The sequence below is a fragment of the Trichechus manatus genome, unplaced genomic scaffold (genome assembly GCF_000243295.1).
Source record: "Trichechus manatus latirostris isolate Lorelei unplaced genomic scaffold, TriManLat1.0 scaffold00143, whole genome shotgun sequence".
Classification (NCBI taxonomy): domain Eukaryota; kingdom Metazoa; phylum Chordata; class Mammalia; order Sirenia; family Trichechidae; genus Trichechus; species Trichechus manatus.
In genome coordinates, this window is record NW_004444079.1 from 938743 (window position 1) to 956648 (window position 17906).

At 34.4% G+C, this 17906-nt stretch overlaps 1 protein-coding gene across 6 annotated transcripts in view; it reads right to left on the reverse strand.

Moving 5' to 3' along the window:
* ARHGEF12 (Rho guanine nucleotide exchange factor 12) overlaps window positions 1–17906 on the reverse strand; it is a 166346-nt gene that overhangs the window by 49090 nt on the left and 99350 nt on the right. For 5 of the 6 annotated variants that reach the window (XM_023739912.1, XM_023739910.1, XM_023739909.1 and 2 more), the window contains 9 exons: window positions 17299–17397; window positions 16579–16628; window positions 14558–14615; window positions 11656–11834; window positions 10268–10345; window positions 8828–8947; window positions 7677–7817; window positions 2798–2872; window positions 790–882 (listed from right to left, as the gene is read on the reverse strand). In XM_023739912.1, coding sequence (XP_023595680.1) covers window positions 790–882; window positions 2798–2872; window positions 7677–7817; window positions 8828–8947; window positions 10268–10345; window positions 11656–11834; window positions 14558–14615; window positions 16579–16628; window positions 17299–17397 — 893 coding nt within the window. Of the gene's footprint in view, window positions 1–789; window positions 883–2797; window positions 2873–7676; window positions 7818–8827; window positions 8948–10267; window positions 10346–11655; window positions 11835–14557; window positions 14616–16578; window positions 16629–17298; window positions 17398–17906 lie in introns of those variants that run through there. The other variant, XM_023739913.1, reaches the window with a different exon arrangement.

Sequence of the window (17906 nt, forward strand, 5' to 3'; positions counted from 1 at the left end):
TCCCACCTCCCCCAACATTCAAATATCAATGCAATTTACTATATTTAAGAGACTAAATAAGAAAAATCATATGATTATCTCAATAGATTCAGAAAAATCATTCAACAAAATTCAATATCTATTCATGATAAAAACCCTTAGCAAACTAGGAACAGAAAAAAACTTCCTTACTCTAATAAAGGCATCGACAAAAAACTACAGCTAACATCAGAATGGTGAAGAGACTGAATGCTTTCTCCCTAAGATCAGGAATAAGACAAGGATGTCTTGTCTCACCACTCTGATTGAACCTCATATTGGAAGACTTAGCCACTGGATTAAGGCAAGAAGAAATAAGAAGTATACAGATTGGAATATAGTCGTCTGTGTAGAAAATCCCAAAGAATTTACAAAAAAAAAAATTCCTAGAATAAATGAGTTTAAGCAATGTTGCAGGACACAAGATCAATAATCAAGCCAATCATATTCCTATATATATATATACCATCAACCAACAATTGGAATTTGAAATTTAAAAAAAAAAAAATCATTTATAGTAATACTCATCAAAAAAAAAAAAAAAAACACCATAGTATTTAGGTACAAGTCAATGACCTAACACTTACCAGCTTTAAAAGCAAAGTCATTCCTATTGGTCAAAGCAGAAATAAGCAACCTAAGGGACTACCAGTTCTTAAATTTAGCTTTGAGTCCTTACAAAGTTATTTCAAACCCCAGAAAGTGTTTATTTCTGCAGCAAATCAGACATCTCATAAAACTAATATTATTTTTTAGAAAAAATGTCATCACCTGTTCATGTTCGGTGCCAAAATCATCATCCTCTGCCCCAATAATATGAGGTGTTATACGGGTTGAAGGACTCCCGATAAGTAACTGAGTATCCTGGTAGCGTTCAGAGAAAAGGAACAGAAAAATTATCTGATGGTCAAATTTCAGAGAAGGAATAAAGCCAAACTGATATAAAAAAGATATGATTCACTTAACCTTTTTGATTATTCAAGCCTTGGGGTTATTTGCTTATTTATATTTTAAGGTACTTTATTTACAAGGAGTCCCTGGGTGGCGTAAATGGTTAAGCAATCCACTACTAGCCAAATGACTGGCATTTTGAACCCACCCAGAGGCCCCTCAGAAGACAGGCCTGGTGGTCTGCTTCCAAAAGGTCACAGCCTTGAATACCCTGTGGAGCAATTGTATTCTGCACACATAGGATCACCATGAGTCAGAATCAACTTGAGGGCAAATAACAACAACAACTTTATTTTCAAAGTAGCAGTTCTCCACTTTTAAAGGCCATGAATCATCTCAGCAGAGAATACCACCACAACAGTACTAATGGCTTCTCATGGGAAAAAACATCTCCTCTGGAAACAGTAAATACCCTTCACCCACTCACTAATGCCTTGGTTATCTGATTCTAATCACTTTCTGAATACTTCATTTATTAATTCATACATACCTAGATCTTGTTACAGAAAAAACTGAAGTTGGCTTACATAAATAGTTACAATGTAAAAAAAGTTAAATTTAAAAAAAAGTGAATGTGGACAACAGGACAAAAAGAAAGTGACAGTAGAAATGATAAGGCAAAGTTAGCAGAAAGGTTAATACACCTCAGAAGTACTAACAAAAGATTTCCATCAATGTCACATAATTTAAAGACATTGCTGAGTCCTACTACTATTTTTCATTTTAATTCACTTACTCAAGTGTATAATGCAAGGTTTCTCAACCTTGGCACTGTGGACATTTTGGGCCAGGTAATTTTTGCTGTGGGGACTGTCTTGTGCATTGTAAGATGTTTAGCAACATCCCTGGCCTATACCCATCCACTAGATGCCAGCAGCAGCCCCTCAGTTATGACAATCAAAAATGTTCCCAGACATTGCCAAATGTTTCCTAGGGGGCAAAATTGCTCCTGGTTGAAAATCACGGGCATAATGCAATAAAAAATTTGCAAGGAATCACATAAACACTGCTATAGAAACAAAGACAGCAAAATTGCAGCAAGAAATTACAGGTCAGCAGGTAGCATCACTGTGTAATAGCTCAACCATTTATCAACTGACTTCCTAAGTTGGATTCAACATGATAAAAGGCAGCATAGGGGCATCAATGTACAATATAAAAAATATGGGTTGTTTGAAAATCACAAAGATCAAAATCAAAAAGACCATATAGCATTAAAAGAAATAAGAATTTTGGGAGAAATAGGAAAGGAATAAGTTTGGTTTAAATACGACAGGAGTTAAACACGTAGGATTGGGAGGTCAGCAAAAAGGGAAGGGCAGAAATAATGATCGGCAGAGTTAAGAGCTGAAACTACATACGTAAGTGGATCCACAAGTTATCAACTGAGTGAATAATATGTAGCTGTTGCTTTTTCCTCCTTAAGTATGTTGCAACACTATGTATTTGCATCTCTGAAACTTGCTTTTGTCTTTTTTACTACTCTTTTTTTTTTTTTTAACCTCAAAGCTTTAATAATTAAAAAAAAAAATCAGGTGTAACAACAGAAATTTGTTTAGAGTAGGAGTCAGACAACTTTTGATTTTATATTTGATTAGATGTCTCTTCATTTTTCAATAGTCCTTATGTTGGTAATTAATAATCAGTGCATCACAAAATACTTTTAAATATTTTACTATAACACCTGAAAACAAGTCTAATTAAAAAATAAAATCAGAACATGAAAAGCATTCAGCTAAGAAGATGCAAATTATCAGGTATGTCTATTATCACTTGAGTATCAGAACAGCTAAAGAAAGCACTATTGCTGCATGTATTCCATACTCACGGCATCCTGAATGACTTCACTTTTGTCTGGGCTTTCTTCTAGATAAATCCTCTCTCTCAGGCCACTCCTGGGGCTCTAAGGCAAAAAAAAAATTCAGTTAATTTCAAGAGGCTCACCAAAAAGCGATAAGGAAAAAAAGTGTTAAAGAATAATGTTTTGAATTTCATATTTGTCTTTGAAGCTACTAAATATCTTTCATATAATACCTGTCTCTGCTACTTTCTTCCTGACTCTGTGCAAGTCATTTATTCTCTCAACTTTTTAATTGTATGTGGATAAAACAACATAAAACCAAAAAAACAGTCTAACCTGTATCTCCAAACCCAGAAGCTAAGTTTTCTACCAAATAACTCTAACTGAAGATATCATACATCTAAAACTTATTATGTCAACTTATTATTATCTTTAGCCATATCCTTTAACCACGTCATCAAACTATTCTTTCTATCCAAGTTAAAAGCATTTTGTCCTATTTACAGAAATGAAATTAAGCTTCTGTCTTTCTGTTGCCATCTCATGTGAAAACTGCTGTAGAGATTTTTATATTTATAGGGTATTTTTGGGATGATCTAATATAAAATATAGACTATGTGACATGCAGAAAGTTCACTTTGGAGGCATGAGGAACACCTCAGAGCAAGAGGAATGATTCTTCAGAGCAGCTGGAAATGAGGAACAAGAGATTTGTATAGGAACCCCAATAGGGAAGACATATGCTATCTATATGTGTACCAAGAGACCACAGACAGAGAAAACGGGAGTTTCAAATATAAGCTCCATCTTGGAGAAATGGATGACTCTGAGTCTTGGAAATGAGACATAAAAAATGAGACGAAAATCTTGTCACACCAAAAAAGCAAGGAAGCTATCAAAGACACTGAGGGGTCATGTCAAAAGGATACAGAAGACAAACTGAACGGGCTCGCAACCAGCCAAAAAGGGACAATTTGAACATCCAAAAGAATAATGACTGTAACGGACTGAAACACAATAAGCAAATACGTTAAAATCTGAGTTCAATACACCCACACACGCATACACCCCCTTATTTGTCAGCTGTGGAGTTTGTTAGGGTATCAACTCTTCTGAAAAGAAATACATGAAGGGAAAGTGTTAAGTATTTATCTTGTACTCCTGTATAACCTAACAGCTAATCTAGCCTGTTAGCGTAACCTAACAGCTTATGAGGGGAAATTCTTCTTTATAAAATAACTCCATCTAATAAATGCAGAACAAATTGACAAAATTGTAATATTACCATTTTGAAACCCCCAATTTAATGATAGATCTAGGCATTTTGATCACCAATGGCAGGTAAAAACACTAGATGAAAGCTTGATGGGTCACCTTCTAATGAAGGAATTGTGCTGACATCACCTGAACACGTCAAAGAAACATCCAGACAACCAGACATTCAGCTCCTAATGTGATGAAATACGAAGTACACAGTGCCATCTATGAGTTGTTCCTGCCAAATAACAACAACAGCCACGACTGCCAAACCTTAATCTGATCAAGACTCCAGCTCTAACTATCAGTTTTCAGGAAATACAGACAGAGAAATATGTTAAACACCATGAAAATACAATTAGAATGTGGGTTATTCTACTGGACACCAACCAGTTTCTTTAATACAAAAATAGCAAGGAGGGGAAAAAAAAAAAAGAAAGAAAGAACAAGGGGGAAGTATTATAAATTAAAATGACTCCTCAACCAAAGTTAAAGTGAAAAACTTGACTGGATTCTAATTCAAATAAACCAACCATAAAAACATCATTATAAGACAATTAGGGTAATAAAATTGGATGATATTAAAGAAATACTAATTGTTAAGGTTTGGTAATGATATTATTTATTATATTATCTATTATTATACTATTGTATATTATTAATTCTATTACTTGATAATGATACTTTAAAAAGCCTTTTTATCTCCTAGAGATACACTGGTAAAATAATATCTAGGATTTACTTTAAAATAATCCAGTGTTTGGAGGTGTAGGGAATGGGGGATATATACAAAACAAGTTTGAGCACGTGTTGGTAACCACTGAAGCCGGGTGATTAGGTACATGACGGGGGATCATTATCCATTCTTTCTACTTTTGAGTATTCAGAAATTTCCCAAAATAAATGTTATCTTTTTAAAAATAACAGCCACAAATTGAAAATCAGCGTGGCAGACACTCTGAATGTTAGCTGATGATTTGAGACCAGTTTGCTTCTCTTGTGAGAAATGGGCATGTGAACACTCTTTAAGGCCTTCTCCAAGGTAAGCAAAAGCAGGGACCTTTTTTTTTTTTTTAAACAATGATAAATGGTTATTAGAAACACCACCAGGAGATAATATTATAAATATGAATAGAAAATGAAAAAACAAGTGTTGACTCAAAAGATAAGAAAACAGGTTCCTATAAATTTAATTAACAGTACAATTGAAATAAACATGGAAATCCAAAAGCTAAAAGCAAATTTTTAGCCTTAAATGGACACTTGTGAGAATTAAACCAGTTTGTTATGTGTTCAGTAGATATCCTAGTTTGGGCTTTATAGTCTCTCACTTGGATTTCTACAATATTTATTTATTCATTTGGCCTCAGTTTCCTTATCTCTAAAGGGATGGTACTGCTTAGTCATAGTTAACTTTGGGATATTATGAGAGTTAAAAAGAATATCTGTAAAACATTAAGTACATTCTCTAACTAAAAGTAGGCATTCAACAAATGGTAACTAGCAGCCATTCAACACACATTTGTTAAGTGTCTGTTAAGCCAAGACTGCTTTACCCTAATTCATTTTCCACACTGACATGTTTTTGATATATAGGCCTGATGGTCCCTCCCCTCAGCATGAAAGATAAAGACCAAACCTCTACTTATTCTCTCATTTGTTCATTTTTATTAAACACTAATTACATGTTAAAAAAAAAAAAAAAAAACCCAAAACAGTCACCATCGAGTTGACTCCAACTCATAGGGACCATATAGGACAGAGTAGAACTGCCCTATAGGGTTTCCAAGGAGCAGCTGGTGAATTCAAACTGCCAACGTTTTGGTTAGCAGCCGTGCTCTTACTTACATGTTAAGCAGTCTTAATTTACAGGAATGCCCATTTCTACACTCACCGATTCACTCTTTATATTATAAAGGTTTATCTTTCTAAGAAACAGATTTGGTTGTAACATTCCTCATAATTCAAGATTAAATTCAAACTTCTCATTCACATCATTTGTTCTGAATTCATGTAATCTGCCAAGCTTTGGAAACATAAAGTTGAACAGACAGTCCCTGTGCTCTCAAGGAACTTCCCATCTAACTATAAATAAGCCATGAGTACACAGAGGAGAAGCAGTACTAAATCACAAAGGCGAGTACAAGACAGATTCCCAAAAGCACTCCTGCTAGAATAAACTGAACCCCTATATGACTCGGCCTCAAAACTTTGTTTCTAAGATAATCCTAGCCATTTCAGCCATAACCCTAACATACCAGGCTGTCCTAAAATTTTCACTATTTCCCAAAAATGTTATACATTTTCACATCTAGGTGACTTTGTTTATATTTAGGGTATTGGTACTTTGGAGCTAAGTGGAGGCAGATTGCTAATTGCCTGGGTAAGTCTGGCAACTTAGTTAACTCCTTTTAGCCTCTGTTTTTTCTTTTGTAAAGTTATGATAACAATAGCACTACTTCATAAGGTTGTTTAGTGAACTAACTAAGATAATGAATGTAAAACATTTATCATAGTTATGTCACATATGCCCAATAAATGTTAGCTATTACAAACTTTTTTCTTAAGTCAAAATTGAAATTTTCCATTAAAATCTTTAGCTTACCCAATCACAATTTTTTTTTAAAATTTTCCTTGCATGAGAAACTGAGTCATTGGGCCTAAACCTCAAAGGTTGGCCTGAATGATGGCTTAGACCAGTAGTTTTCAAATTTTTTTTTACCACAATCTCCAATAAGAGATAAATTTTACATTGTTACCCAGTACACACATACATGTAAACACACACACACAGACACACTCCCGTCTGTGTGTATGTATATACAAAAGTCACAAAAAATAACACTTTCCTCTTCTACATGCAAAGCACTCATATTTCCTATTCTATTCTCCTTTTTGTCTTTTTGCTGGTCACATGCCACTAATTTGATTTTCATGAACCACAGTTTTAAAAACATTGGCTGAGACTACTTCCCCCATTGCTTTAAAGAGGTTCATCTATTTTCAAGTCATCATTCCTACCACTGCATACTACTTAAAAGTACTGCTGAGTAAATAACACTGAACTCAGCTTTTAATTATTCCTATGACAATAGGATTCATCATATTCAACTTAAAATATTTTATTATCACCTTCTTGACAAACACCATGTTCATCTGGCAGATCCTGGGTTAATCAAGAGTTGTTACTAAACATGGGTTATTAACTGAAGTCTATCTAACAGGACTAAGGCTTTTCCTCTTGGTAATGACAAAGTGTCCCATGATTCAAGAGTGAGTCACTCTGACCACAAATGGAATATTAACATGCTCTTAAAGATATCAACACTCGGCCTCTCGGTTCAGTAGAAGCACTGACGTTATTAACTTCTCTACCCACAAACAAGATGCCTGCTGGGAAATTCCATCCTCTCAAGAGAAACAACATTTGGCAATGGGTGTCCAAGGGAAAAAGTGAACTCCGGAATTAAAAGCTCATTAACTCAGTGTCCAGAATTTCCGGTATCAAATTCCTATATTAAAGATGAATATTGCAAAAAAAAATAAGTAACAGGATAACACTTTAATTTGCATAACTTAAAATCAAATTTAGAAAGGGGTTGTAAGAGAGAATATAAGAAGATAAAGATCAAGAACACTTAATGCTTACATCTGCATTGTCACTACTGGGCCGAGAACCATCGCCACTGCTGGAGGCAATTCTGTCCAGTCCATCACCAGTATCTGCTTCTACTTCACTGACTGTTAATGTGTCACATAAAGGCTTGGAAGGTGTAAATACAGCTCCATCCTAAAACAAGTAACTTTCATTACAAACTATACACAGAAATTGAGCTGCACTACAATCTAAATGGAGATTGGTAAAAGTTGGACACTCTGGGGTGATCAGGTATGCTTAAAGCTCTAAAAGTAAAAAGCATAACTACAAACTCTAAAATGGCATGACCTTAAAGACAGAAAAAGTGACATCTGAGTAAAGAGAATACAGGTGAAACTTCGAAATAGAACAAAAAGATAAAATAGTTTATCAATTTATGTAATTCATATTTCCTGCCTATTTGTCTTTATCCCTTAAGATTAAGATTATCATGCTGTAACTTCTGGTTAACTGCCTTCCATTAATTCAGAATTCCAAGAATTTGCCAATTTTGGGACACAACGCTATAACATAAATTATCAAAAGCTTTTAGATCAGGAACCACCTTTTTACTATTTGAACAGGGTAATGATGTTGTCTTTGTTCAACTGTCCACATAACTGAAGCATAATACTCAAAATCTGATAGTGAAACTGCAAGTTATGAAAAAAATTAATGAATAACGTGCGATGAAAAGTACACCAAACTAGGAAGTCAGGAGAATTTATAAACTATGTGACCTTGTATAAGTCATTTAATCAATCTAAGCCCTAGTTTTCTCAGCTATAATATGATTTTTTAATTTAAATCCCTACTTAAAAACATATCAATTGCCACTCTGTTTCAAAATGGCAGAATGAACCACAAAAATGTTAACAGGTGTATCTACATACTTTTTAGTAGTTTGTCACATCAAAGCAAAAGCACTCAATTGTTTTTTAGATTTTTATGGAACAAAGAAACATGCCCTCATGAGCAAACAAACAAACAGAAACCCACATTTCTTTTCATCATTATTTCTGTTACATCCTCCACAGGATATCCTGTTGTCCTATGCTATAAAAAATAACTTTTTTAAAAGGCAACTGAAACATTCTCTGGCACATCCCCAGAAGAAAATTCTCCTGCAAAACACTGGGTAGCACTTTTAATAGTGATGCTACCTGAGCAGAGCCTGTGGCTTTGGATAACTGCTCCTGCAGTTGGGGAATGTGTTTCTTGGCCTCTTGGATCTCTTTCAGCAATCTTTGGGCAGGTGTCCGGTTGTAATCTTCCTGCAATGACTGAAAAGTTGTAAAAATATTTTGAGAATTACTTATATCAACAAAATATAGAAAAAATCCATGCTATAAGCATATAAACATCCATTCAACAAAATAGATGATAGCATTTTCCCCCTTTTGATCAGATTCGTCTATAGAATCTATTCTTCTACTACATGCAGTAATGGCAGCCAGGTACCATCCTAAGGCAAAGGAGACAGTTGTTCATGGAGGCAATTAGCCACACATTCCATATCCTCCTCTTATTCCTGACTCTTCTTCTTCCTCTGTTGCTCCAGGCAAATAGAGACCAATTACTGGGCCTTGGATGGTCTCTTGCAAGCTTTTAAGACCCCAGGCACTATGCAAGGAACTAGGAGGTAGAATAGAAGCACTAAACACATTATTAGGCCAATTAACTGGGATGTCCCATAAAACCATGACCCTAAACCTGCAAACCAAGGAAACAAATCCTCTGAGGTGTTTGGCTGTACACAAGCAGCTTCAGCTGCTACTCTTTTTCCTTTTTTTGTCATTGTTGTAAAAATAGCTATCACACAACTTTTGCCAGTTCAACTTTTTACAGGTGTACAACTTATTGACAGCAATTACAATAATCGGCTGTGCAACCCTATCCTTAACCAATTCGATTTGTCCATCACTGTTAACCCACATTTTCCCCCTTAACCACTAATAAACTTTAGTCTCTATACATTTGCCTTTTCTTGTCTTTTTATATAAGTGAGGTCATACAGTATTTGTCCTTTAGTGACTGATTTCACTCAGCATAATGTCTTCAAACTCCATCCATATTTAAATTCCCATGGATTTCAGACTTTCTGGAGCCAAAGGAGCTGAATGAACCCCTGAAATTATTGCCCTGAGATAATCTTTAAACCTTAAACTAAAAATATCACCTTAGGTCTTCTTAAAACCACACAGTAGTTTAGCTTAACTAGTAGAAAATGTCTGCCTTGAGCATTGTGCTCTTTTAAGAACTACTTACGTGGGATCAAAGTGACAACAGCAATTTGAAAGATTAGATAGGAGCCTTAGGGGGCAGTGAGTTTATGTTAATGGAGAGGAACAACTCAGAAAGAGAGGGTGAGAATATTTGTACAACTTGAAGAATGTAATCAATGTCACTGATTTGCACATGTAGAAACCGCTAAATTGCTTTATGTTTTGCAGTGTATACGCTCAACAACAAAATAAAATTAAAAAAAAAAGATGATAGCATTGATTACAATACTGCTTGATTATAATTCAGATAAATACCAACTTAATATGCCCACTCATGTTTTTACTGGCCTGTAAGCAGCCCCATTTCTAATTTAGTACCTGTAGCCGCTCCTGTTCTTTTTGTAACATTTTTCTCAGAATTTCTACTTTCTGGTTATGAACCACATTGTTTTCCTCCTAGAAAAAGATTTTAAAAAAGTAAACAAATAAACAAGAATCAATACAGAGAAAGTGAAAGCTAAAATAAATAGAGAAAACGAGACCCATAATGTTCTGCGTCAGTTCCAGTTTTCAATACCTGTTAGGGTTTTCTTTATTCCTGGCAGTTATAAAGACAGGCTTTTAAACGACAATTTGAAAGATAAAAGATTACAGAGAAATTTCTGCCTCTCTATTTCTCTTTTACTAAATTAGGTTCAAAAAAACATTAAACACTGATATTGGTTGGAGAAATGAAATTTCTATAAGTATAATATTTATACTTTCTCTACTTGGATCTTCACTATCAACCTCCATGCATGCTCAGATTCACAGGACCTCCTACCTGAAATATGAAGACAGACTCCTAACTCATTTCCCACCATCTCTCCTTGTTTCACACCCTATTTACCATATTAGTCTTCCTAAAACCATGTCATGATCACATCACTCTCCTGCTCAAGAAAAACTTTAATGGATTCTGACTGGCTACCTAGTTACATGCAAAATGTGGTTTCCCCAAATGAACAGCTGATCTACTTTTTTTCAAGCTTATCTCCCTCAACATACATTCTTAATTGGCATCATTTACACCAGTCAAAGAAGAGTCCCGGTTACTTCCCAAAAGTACTTGGTGCTTTCTTGGCTCTTTACCTCAGCTCATTCTACTCCCTCCACTGAGGGTGCCTTCTTCTCATCGCCACCCCTTAAATATTACCTGTTTTCCAAAGCTCAATTCACATAATACCTTTCTATAAAGTCCTGCTTTATCACAACTTGATGCACTTTCTTCCTCCTCATAGAACTTAATATTTTTTCCCTCATAATGTCTACATTCTGACTTTGTATTATAGTATATACTCTTGTATACTCTTGATTCAAACTCAATCAACAAAAGTTTATTAAACACCTATCATATACTACGCAATATTCTAGGCACTGGGGACACAACAGTAAACAAAATAAACAAAAAGTCCTCGTCCTTTTAGAGCAAACATTCTAAGATGACTATGGACCTTGACTATAAGATATGGGAATTATATTCTCACGGATGACACACTGCTTTGTATATGGTAGGTGTTTAATATTTGTTGAATTAAATCTGCTCTCTCAATACTCTATATAATCATTCCAAATTACTATGGAATTTTTTTATTCAAAAATTATTTTCTAGATTCTTGAACTTAAGTTTATCAGCCCAATACTTTGAAACTCTTAATGCAAAGCAAAATAAAGCAAAGATATCATTATGCAGCTGAGCATTTACTAAGAAATATTCCTACTCTTACCCCCACGAGCACAGGACTAGTGATTCTCTCCATATTCCCAGACACTCCAGGTGAATGAGGGGATGTCATGATGGGAGACATATGTCCAATGACTGATGGCTCTACTTCAGGATCAGCTAGTGGAATCTGGGGCGACCCAGGTGGGCGTCCCTGAACAGTGAGAGCTACATAGGAACCAGCTTGGGGTGCGGAGATGGAAAAACGGGGAGGGAGAGAAAAAGCACACTGTCAGGAAACTTTTTATACCATGTCACTACTTAATCTTTGACAGTTCTAAAAGATCCACTAAAAGATCCGTCAGCTGCTAACCATTTCTCCACAGAAAAAAGACCCAACCGTTATTTCTCTTTTGTGACTGTCCGAAAAATCTTTTAAAAAAATGCCATTTTCAGACAGCAAATGATTACTTATAAGATCAGATATTATGGAAGAGCCAAAAAAAAATTAAAACCCTGAAAAAAACTTTTTTTTTTTTAAATTTAGAGCAGACTGAAATTAATATCAAACATTTATCAATGGCTATGTTCAGTTAATTTTTTAAATGTAAATTTTAAAAAATCATATTTTATAATGAAACTAATTAGGCTGATTTAACTAATATTCTGGAATATAATGATGTAATTTTAAATTAACTTTACTAAATGAAAATGATAAAAAGATCTCACAGAAAGAGGAAAAAACACAATAAATAAGTAGCGGATTTTAATTTTTAAAAACTTGTAGGACAGAGGAGGAAAATTTACTAGGCATATTATTGAAAAAATTTTTAGAAGGCAAAATTCATCATCAGAAAGACTCAACAACAAACATCCATTATTTATCTAGCATCAACAAGAAATAAGACGTTCCAAATAAATGACTTTTCTAATAGAGCTTTACATGACAAAACCTTTTTTTATGCAAACAGAATGTTTAAATGTATTTCACACTTTTCCCCCAATTTAACCGTCCTATGGATAGCAGAGGGTTTGGTTGTTTTTTTTTAACGCTGCTTGTAGTCAATGCTATAAACATTAATCATTTCACAGCATTCTAGGGTTCGAAAAATTATTGTTGTTATATTGAATGGTCACAAATGCTATACTTTTTTTAAAGGTTTTCCAGTCTTATTTCTCACTGACAGAAAGTCATCTGTCATACCTTATTCATTCGACTGTGTGCTTGCTTCCAATAGCTTCCTAGCTCTTCCTTTCTTCAGCACTTTCTAAATTGCTTTTGAGTTGAAACTACTTTTATTATTTCTAAACTATGCATTAAAATGTAGGACATGAAGGAGTTCTTTTATAAGAATAGCACACAAGTTTCAGGCATGCCAAATTTATATCTGGTTTTGGATATTCAGAATTGTTTTATGCTTAACTTCAAGGTTTTAGCTATGCTCTGGCCACCAGAAAAAAAAAATTGCTATAGTCCTAGGATTTAATTTTTAAGTAAAATTTATATTGGGATGAGCTAAAAATAAAACCCAGAAAGCTAAAGAAATAATCTTATTTTTTATACTCTGCAATAGTTAGACATCAGGCATGTATTTATTATTTCTATTATCATAAACCATCATTTATGTAGCACATAAAAATTTATAAGTCACAATCTCATAAAATAAGTAATCAAATGTATTCAAGTATGGAGATCTAATTCTGATCATCACATTTCTTATAAAAATACACTAAAGTTTAAAAATATGATCAAAGTGACCATTTAGAGCACTGGCACTTTGATGAAAAGGTAAAGGAATTTAGCATTGCTTAACTTAAGAAATAAGAAAGCCAAGAAAGAATTCAATTTATTGAATTTATTCTAAAGATGTTCACTCAATGAAAAGAAATAGGATTAAATAAAACAGTAGTGATTCTGCTTAGAAACAAACAGAACTCTCCTATTTGTGCTCTACTGTGAAATTCTGAGGAAGATCAAAAATTCTTAACCCTTGAGATTCCCAAGAGAAGATAACTACCCTGGATTATTTAATCACTTGCTTGTCTGAGGGAAAGTGGTTATGCTAAATGATATTTTTAAAGTTTCATTTCAGTTCATCAGAGCATTACATCTGATTCCATGACCTCCTTCCTCTGAAGTGACTTACGCATCTCTTTGAGATGTATGATTTCAATATTACTAATAAAGACAAAGATACTATAATCAACTATATATATGGAGTTGACAGAAGATAGCTATTTGTAAATTAAGAGCATTCATATCAGACTTTCCATCAATGCAATGAGCTAAATCCAGTGCACAAACTGCTTTTGTAAATGAAGTTTTATTGGACAGCCAAGCCCATTTATTTACATATTGCTTATGGCTGCTTCTGCTCTACAATGGCAGAGTAAAGTAGCTGACTACCCTTGTTGCCATTGAGTTGACTCAGACTCACAGCAATCCTACAGGACAGAGTAGAACTGCCCAATAGGGTTTCCAAGGCTGTAAATCTTATGCAAGCAGACTGCCACATCTTTCTCCCTCGGAGCGGCTGGTGGGTTCAAACCACCGACCTTTCAGTTAGCAGCCAAGTGCTTTAACCACTGCGCCACTAGGGCTCCTCAGTAGCTGACGGTATGGCCCCAACCAAAACCAAACCCACTGCTGCTGAACTGATTCTGACTTATAGAGACCCTATAGGACAGAGTAAAACTGTCCTGTAGGGTTTCCAAGACTGTAAATCTTTACAGAAGTAGATTGCCACATCTTTCTCTCTCGGAGCAGGCTGGTGGGTTCCAATTGCCAACCTTTTGGTTAGCAGCAAGTGCTTTAACCACTGCGTCACCAGGACTCCTCAGTAGTTGACCATACGGCCCACAAAGACTGAAATATTTACCATCTGTCTCGTTAGAGAAAAAGTTTGCTGATCCTTGCTTTTAAGGGTTTCAAAAAACTATTAAAATAGGGAATAACATTCACCTACATTTGATTAGCTTCACCACCTCCAAATGGTTTGAATGAGTCACTAGAGTTCCATTCACCTGTAAGAAAATGAAAACAGTGTATGTCAGTTACATTCTATTGGGACAATGGATAAAATGATTTAAGGAATTATCATTCATAATACATCCAATTATAATATAGGAAACCAGGCTATAGATAGATAGACAGGCAGACAGACAGATAGATGTATATAGATACATATGTATAGCTATATTGTTGTTAGGTGCCGTCGAGTCAGTTCCAATTCATAGTGACCCTATGTACAACAGAATGAAATGCTCGGTCCTGTACCATCCTCACAATCATTGCTATGTTTGAGCCACATATGTGGGGGTGTGTGTGTATATATGTACATATATACATATGTGTGTGTGTGCATGTGTGTATGTGTGTATACACTTGGTTCAATAATTCACTTTTTAAAATATTCTGTAAGTTATACTCTGCAACAAAATGAATTTGAACACAAAACAGGGCCTTGATTTAATGGACATTACAATTTATTCATCATGACAAATGATAATACATACCAAGCAACAGATTTAGAAATCCATCACAATTAAAGACTCTTGCAAATAGAAAAGGTCTCTTTGCTTTTAATTACTAATTCACTGATTTGTCAAAATCATAATAAATCAATAACAGATAAAATATTAAGTGATATTTCCATAATAATACTCAATTTACTTTTAGTTTTCCAATCACAACCTAGTCTTAAAAAAGATAATTACTTTTTAGGCAGATTAAATGTAGGAAATGTTATCCAAAGTCTCCACCGAACAAAACAAATCAAGGTAAAAATAGCAAATGCGGATCTAACATTTTTTTCTGATGCAAATAATACTAATTTTTAAAGTGCAAATACAACAGAGTGTAAAAGAAAAGTATCTTCATCATGCCCACCAGAGATAATCACTGTTAACTGTTATGTTGAACCTCTGAAACAGTTTTCAAGCATATACCCACCAGATACACAGACATGTACACATACAGTATAACTCTTTTTTTTCTGCAAGAAAAAAGGATATATACATATATTTTTTCATTGTATTGTGGATATCTTTTAATCTATATACACATAGACCCAGTCTGTTCTTCTTAAAAGCTGCAGATGAATTGTAATTTATTTATCTAGCCCTCAGTTTATGCACATTTAGATTCTTTTTAATTTCTAACAAATATATTTTTCACTTATCACTTTAACTTCTTTATTATTAATGAGGTTGAACATATTCTCATTAACGTTACCAACTTCAATTACTTTGAAGAACTGCCTAATAAAATCCTTTGTCCATTTTTTGATTTATTCTTTTATTAATCTTAAGAACCCCTTACATATTAAGAATATCATATAATAAGTTTCAAATATTTTCTCCAGATTGTCTTTATTTGTAAAGTATATTCATGGTGTTTTCTCCTATACAGTAATTTGATTTTAAGTAATCAGGTTAGTCAATTGTCTTAAAAGTAATTATTGACTAATCTGCTCTTTCCCTACTAATCTGAAATTCAAGGCCTCTTTCTGGCCTCTCTACTGTTTTGCACTGATAGGTCTATATCTAGATTAGAGTCACATGTTTTAAATTAATTGACACCATCTCCCCTCATACATACCTATATATATAACACATTTTTTTCTTTAGCTATTGTTATACCTATGTAAAGTTCACCTGGGAGAATAATCAGTTTGACAAGTAACAACACACCTCCCCAGTTCTATCAGTATATTTTGCTAACAAATTAATTTGGAGTCAAATGGTATCTTTATAACAGTGAGTTATTCTCCTACCCAGGAACATATATAATTCCATTTATTCAAGCCTTTTATTATGTCTTTCAGTAAAGGGATATATTAATTTTAAAACAAAATAAGTTTTTAGAGTCAACAGATCCATCACCAGTAATGTGCTGTGTTTTATAAAAATGTGCATGAAAAAATTAGAATACAGCTAATATGATGTTGTTTTTAAATCCTACCATAAATTCCCTACCAGCCCTTACCTTGATGATTCGATCACCTGTCTGTACTCCAGCCCGCATGGCTGCTCCATCTATAAGAGAAATTACTTACTTAAAATGTAATTCATTTACATGCACTCATAATTTTCTTGGAAGAGAGGTAGTGACTAAGCACGGGCTGTAAGGCCAGAGTGACTTGGGTTCAAATCCTGCCTCTGCCACTTACTAGTTGTGTGACCTCAGACTGATTTTGGTTTTTGGTACTCTAAGCCTCAATATCAACTGTGAAATGGGGATAAAAAATAACTACCTAAAATTATAACACTCAATACACAAGAGGTATTCAATATATAGTAAAAGATATTGTTGCTTTTGGAAATGAATTAATATTTTTTGAGCCTAAAACCATCTCTTTATCTACCAAAATATCCCTGGTGTCATGAAGAAATGAAATTCCAGAAACTAAAAACTTATAGTGATGATGCATAAGATATCATGACCAAGGTGCCAAAGGATTTCTAAAAACTATTTAAGAACTGTCTTCTTTCTGTAAAGTAAAAAAAGAAAAAAAAACCAGCTGGGGTAAATTCATGCCTATAGCTATGGTACAAAAGACAAATCTTGCACAAAAGCCCTTATGACTTGCAATCTATATAATTATTCTATTCCAAACAAACACGGAAGAAAACAAACATTATTTAAGCCTTTCTATTCTTACTGTTTGCTCTCAAGTAACAGACGATTTTTTAAAAAATGCCTTGCCTTCTTTGACAGACTGTACGAAGACTGGATTGTCTCCACTGACTGTCAGCCCAAATCCATTGTCATCCTTCTGGATAATCACACAACGCTGAACAAGACCTGCACAAGAATGACAGGGAGAGAGAGATGATAGAGAAAACAGAAAGAAAAAGACATTACGTGTTAGCAATGAACTGTATTCTATCCGGAGAAGCACAAGATAGCAAATGAAACCCCATATAAAATAAGCGTGGTAACCTCATAAACCAAACACGCACAGGAACATCACAAAGAATCACATATATTGGTTTCTCACTGCAGAGGTAGAGTAGAATTGCTCCAAGATTAAAAACAGTATGGCAAACTGGAAAGGATGAAGTATTAGAGATGACACAGTTAGAAGGAAAGCCCATCCACATCTCTCCTATTTATTTGCAAAACAAAATCCTCCCTCACCGCACTATGGGTTTAGTGCTCTAATTGGTGTTTAATATTTTGGTGCATTAGGCTAGGCGCATACCATGGTAAATTCTGGGGAAATCCAATCTCACTTTCAAGAAAATATATTTAGGAAAACAGACTGTGAAAGGAAAAGAGGTGTCCAGAGCACCTGCAGCACAGCTCTTATC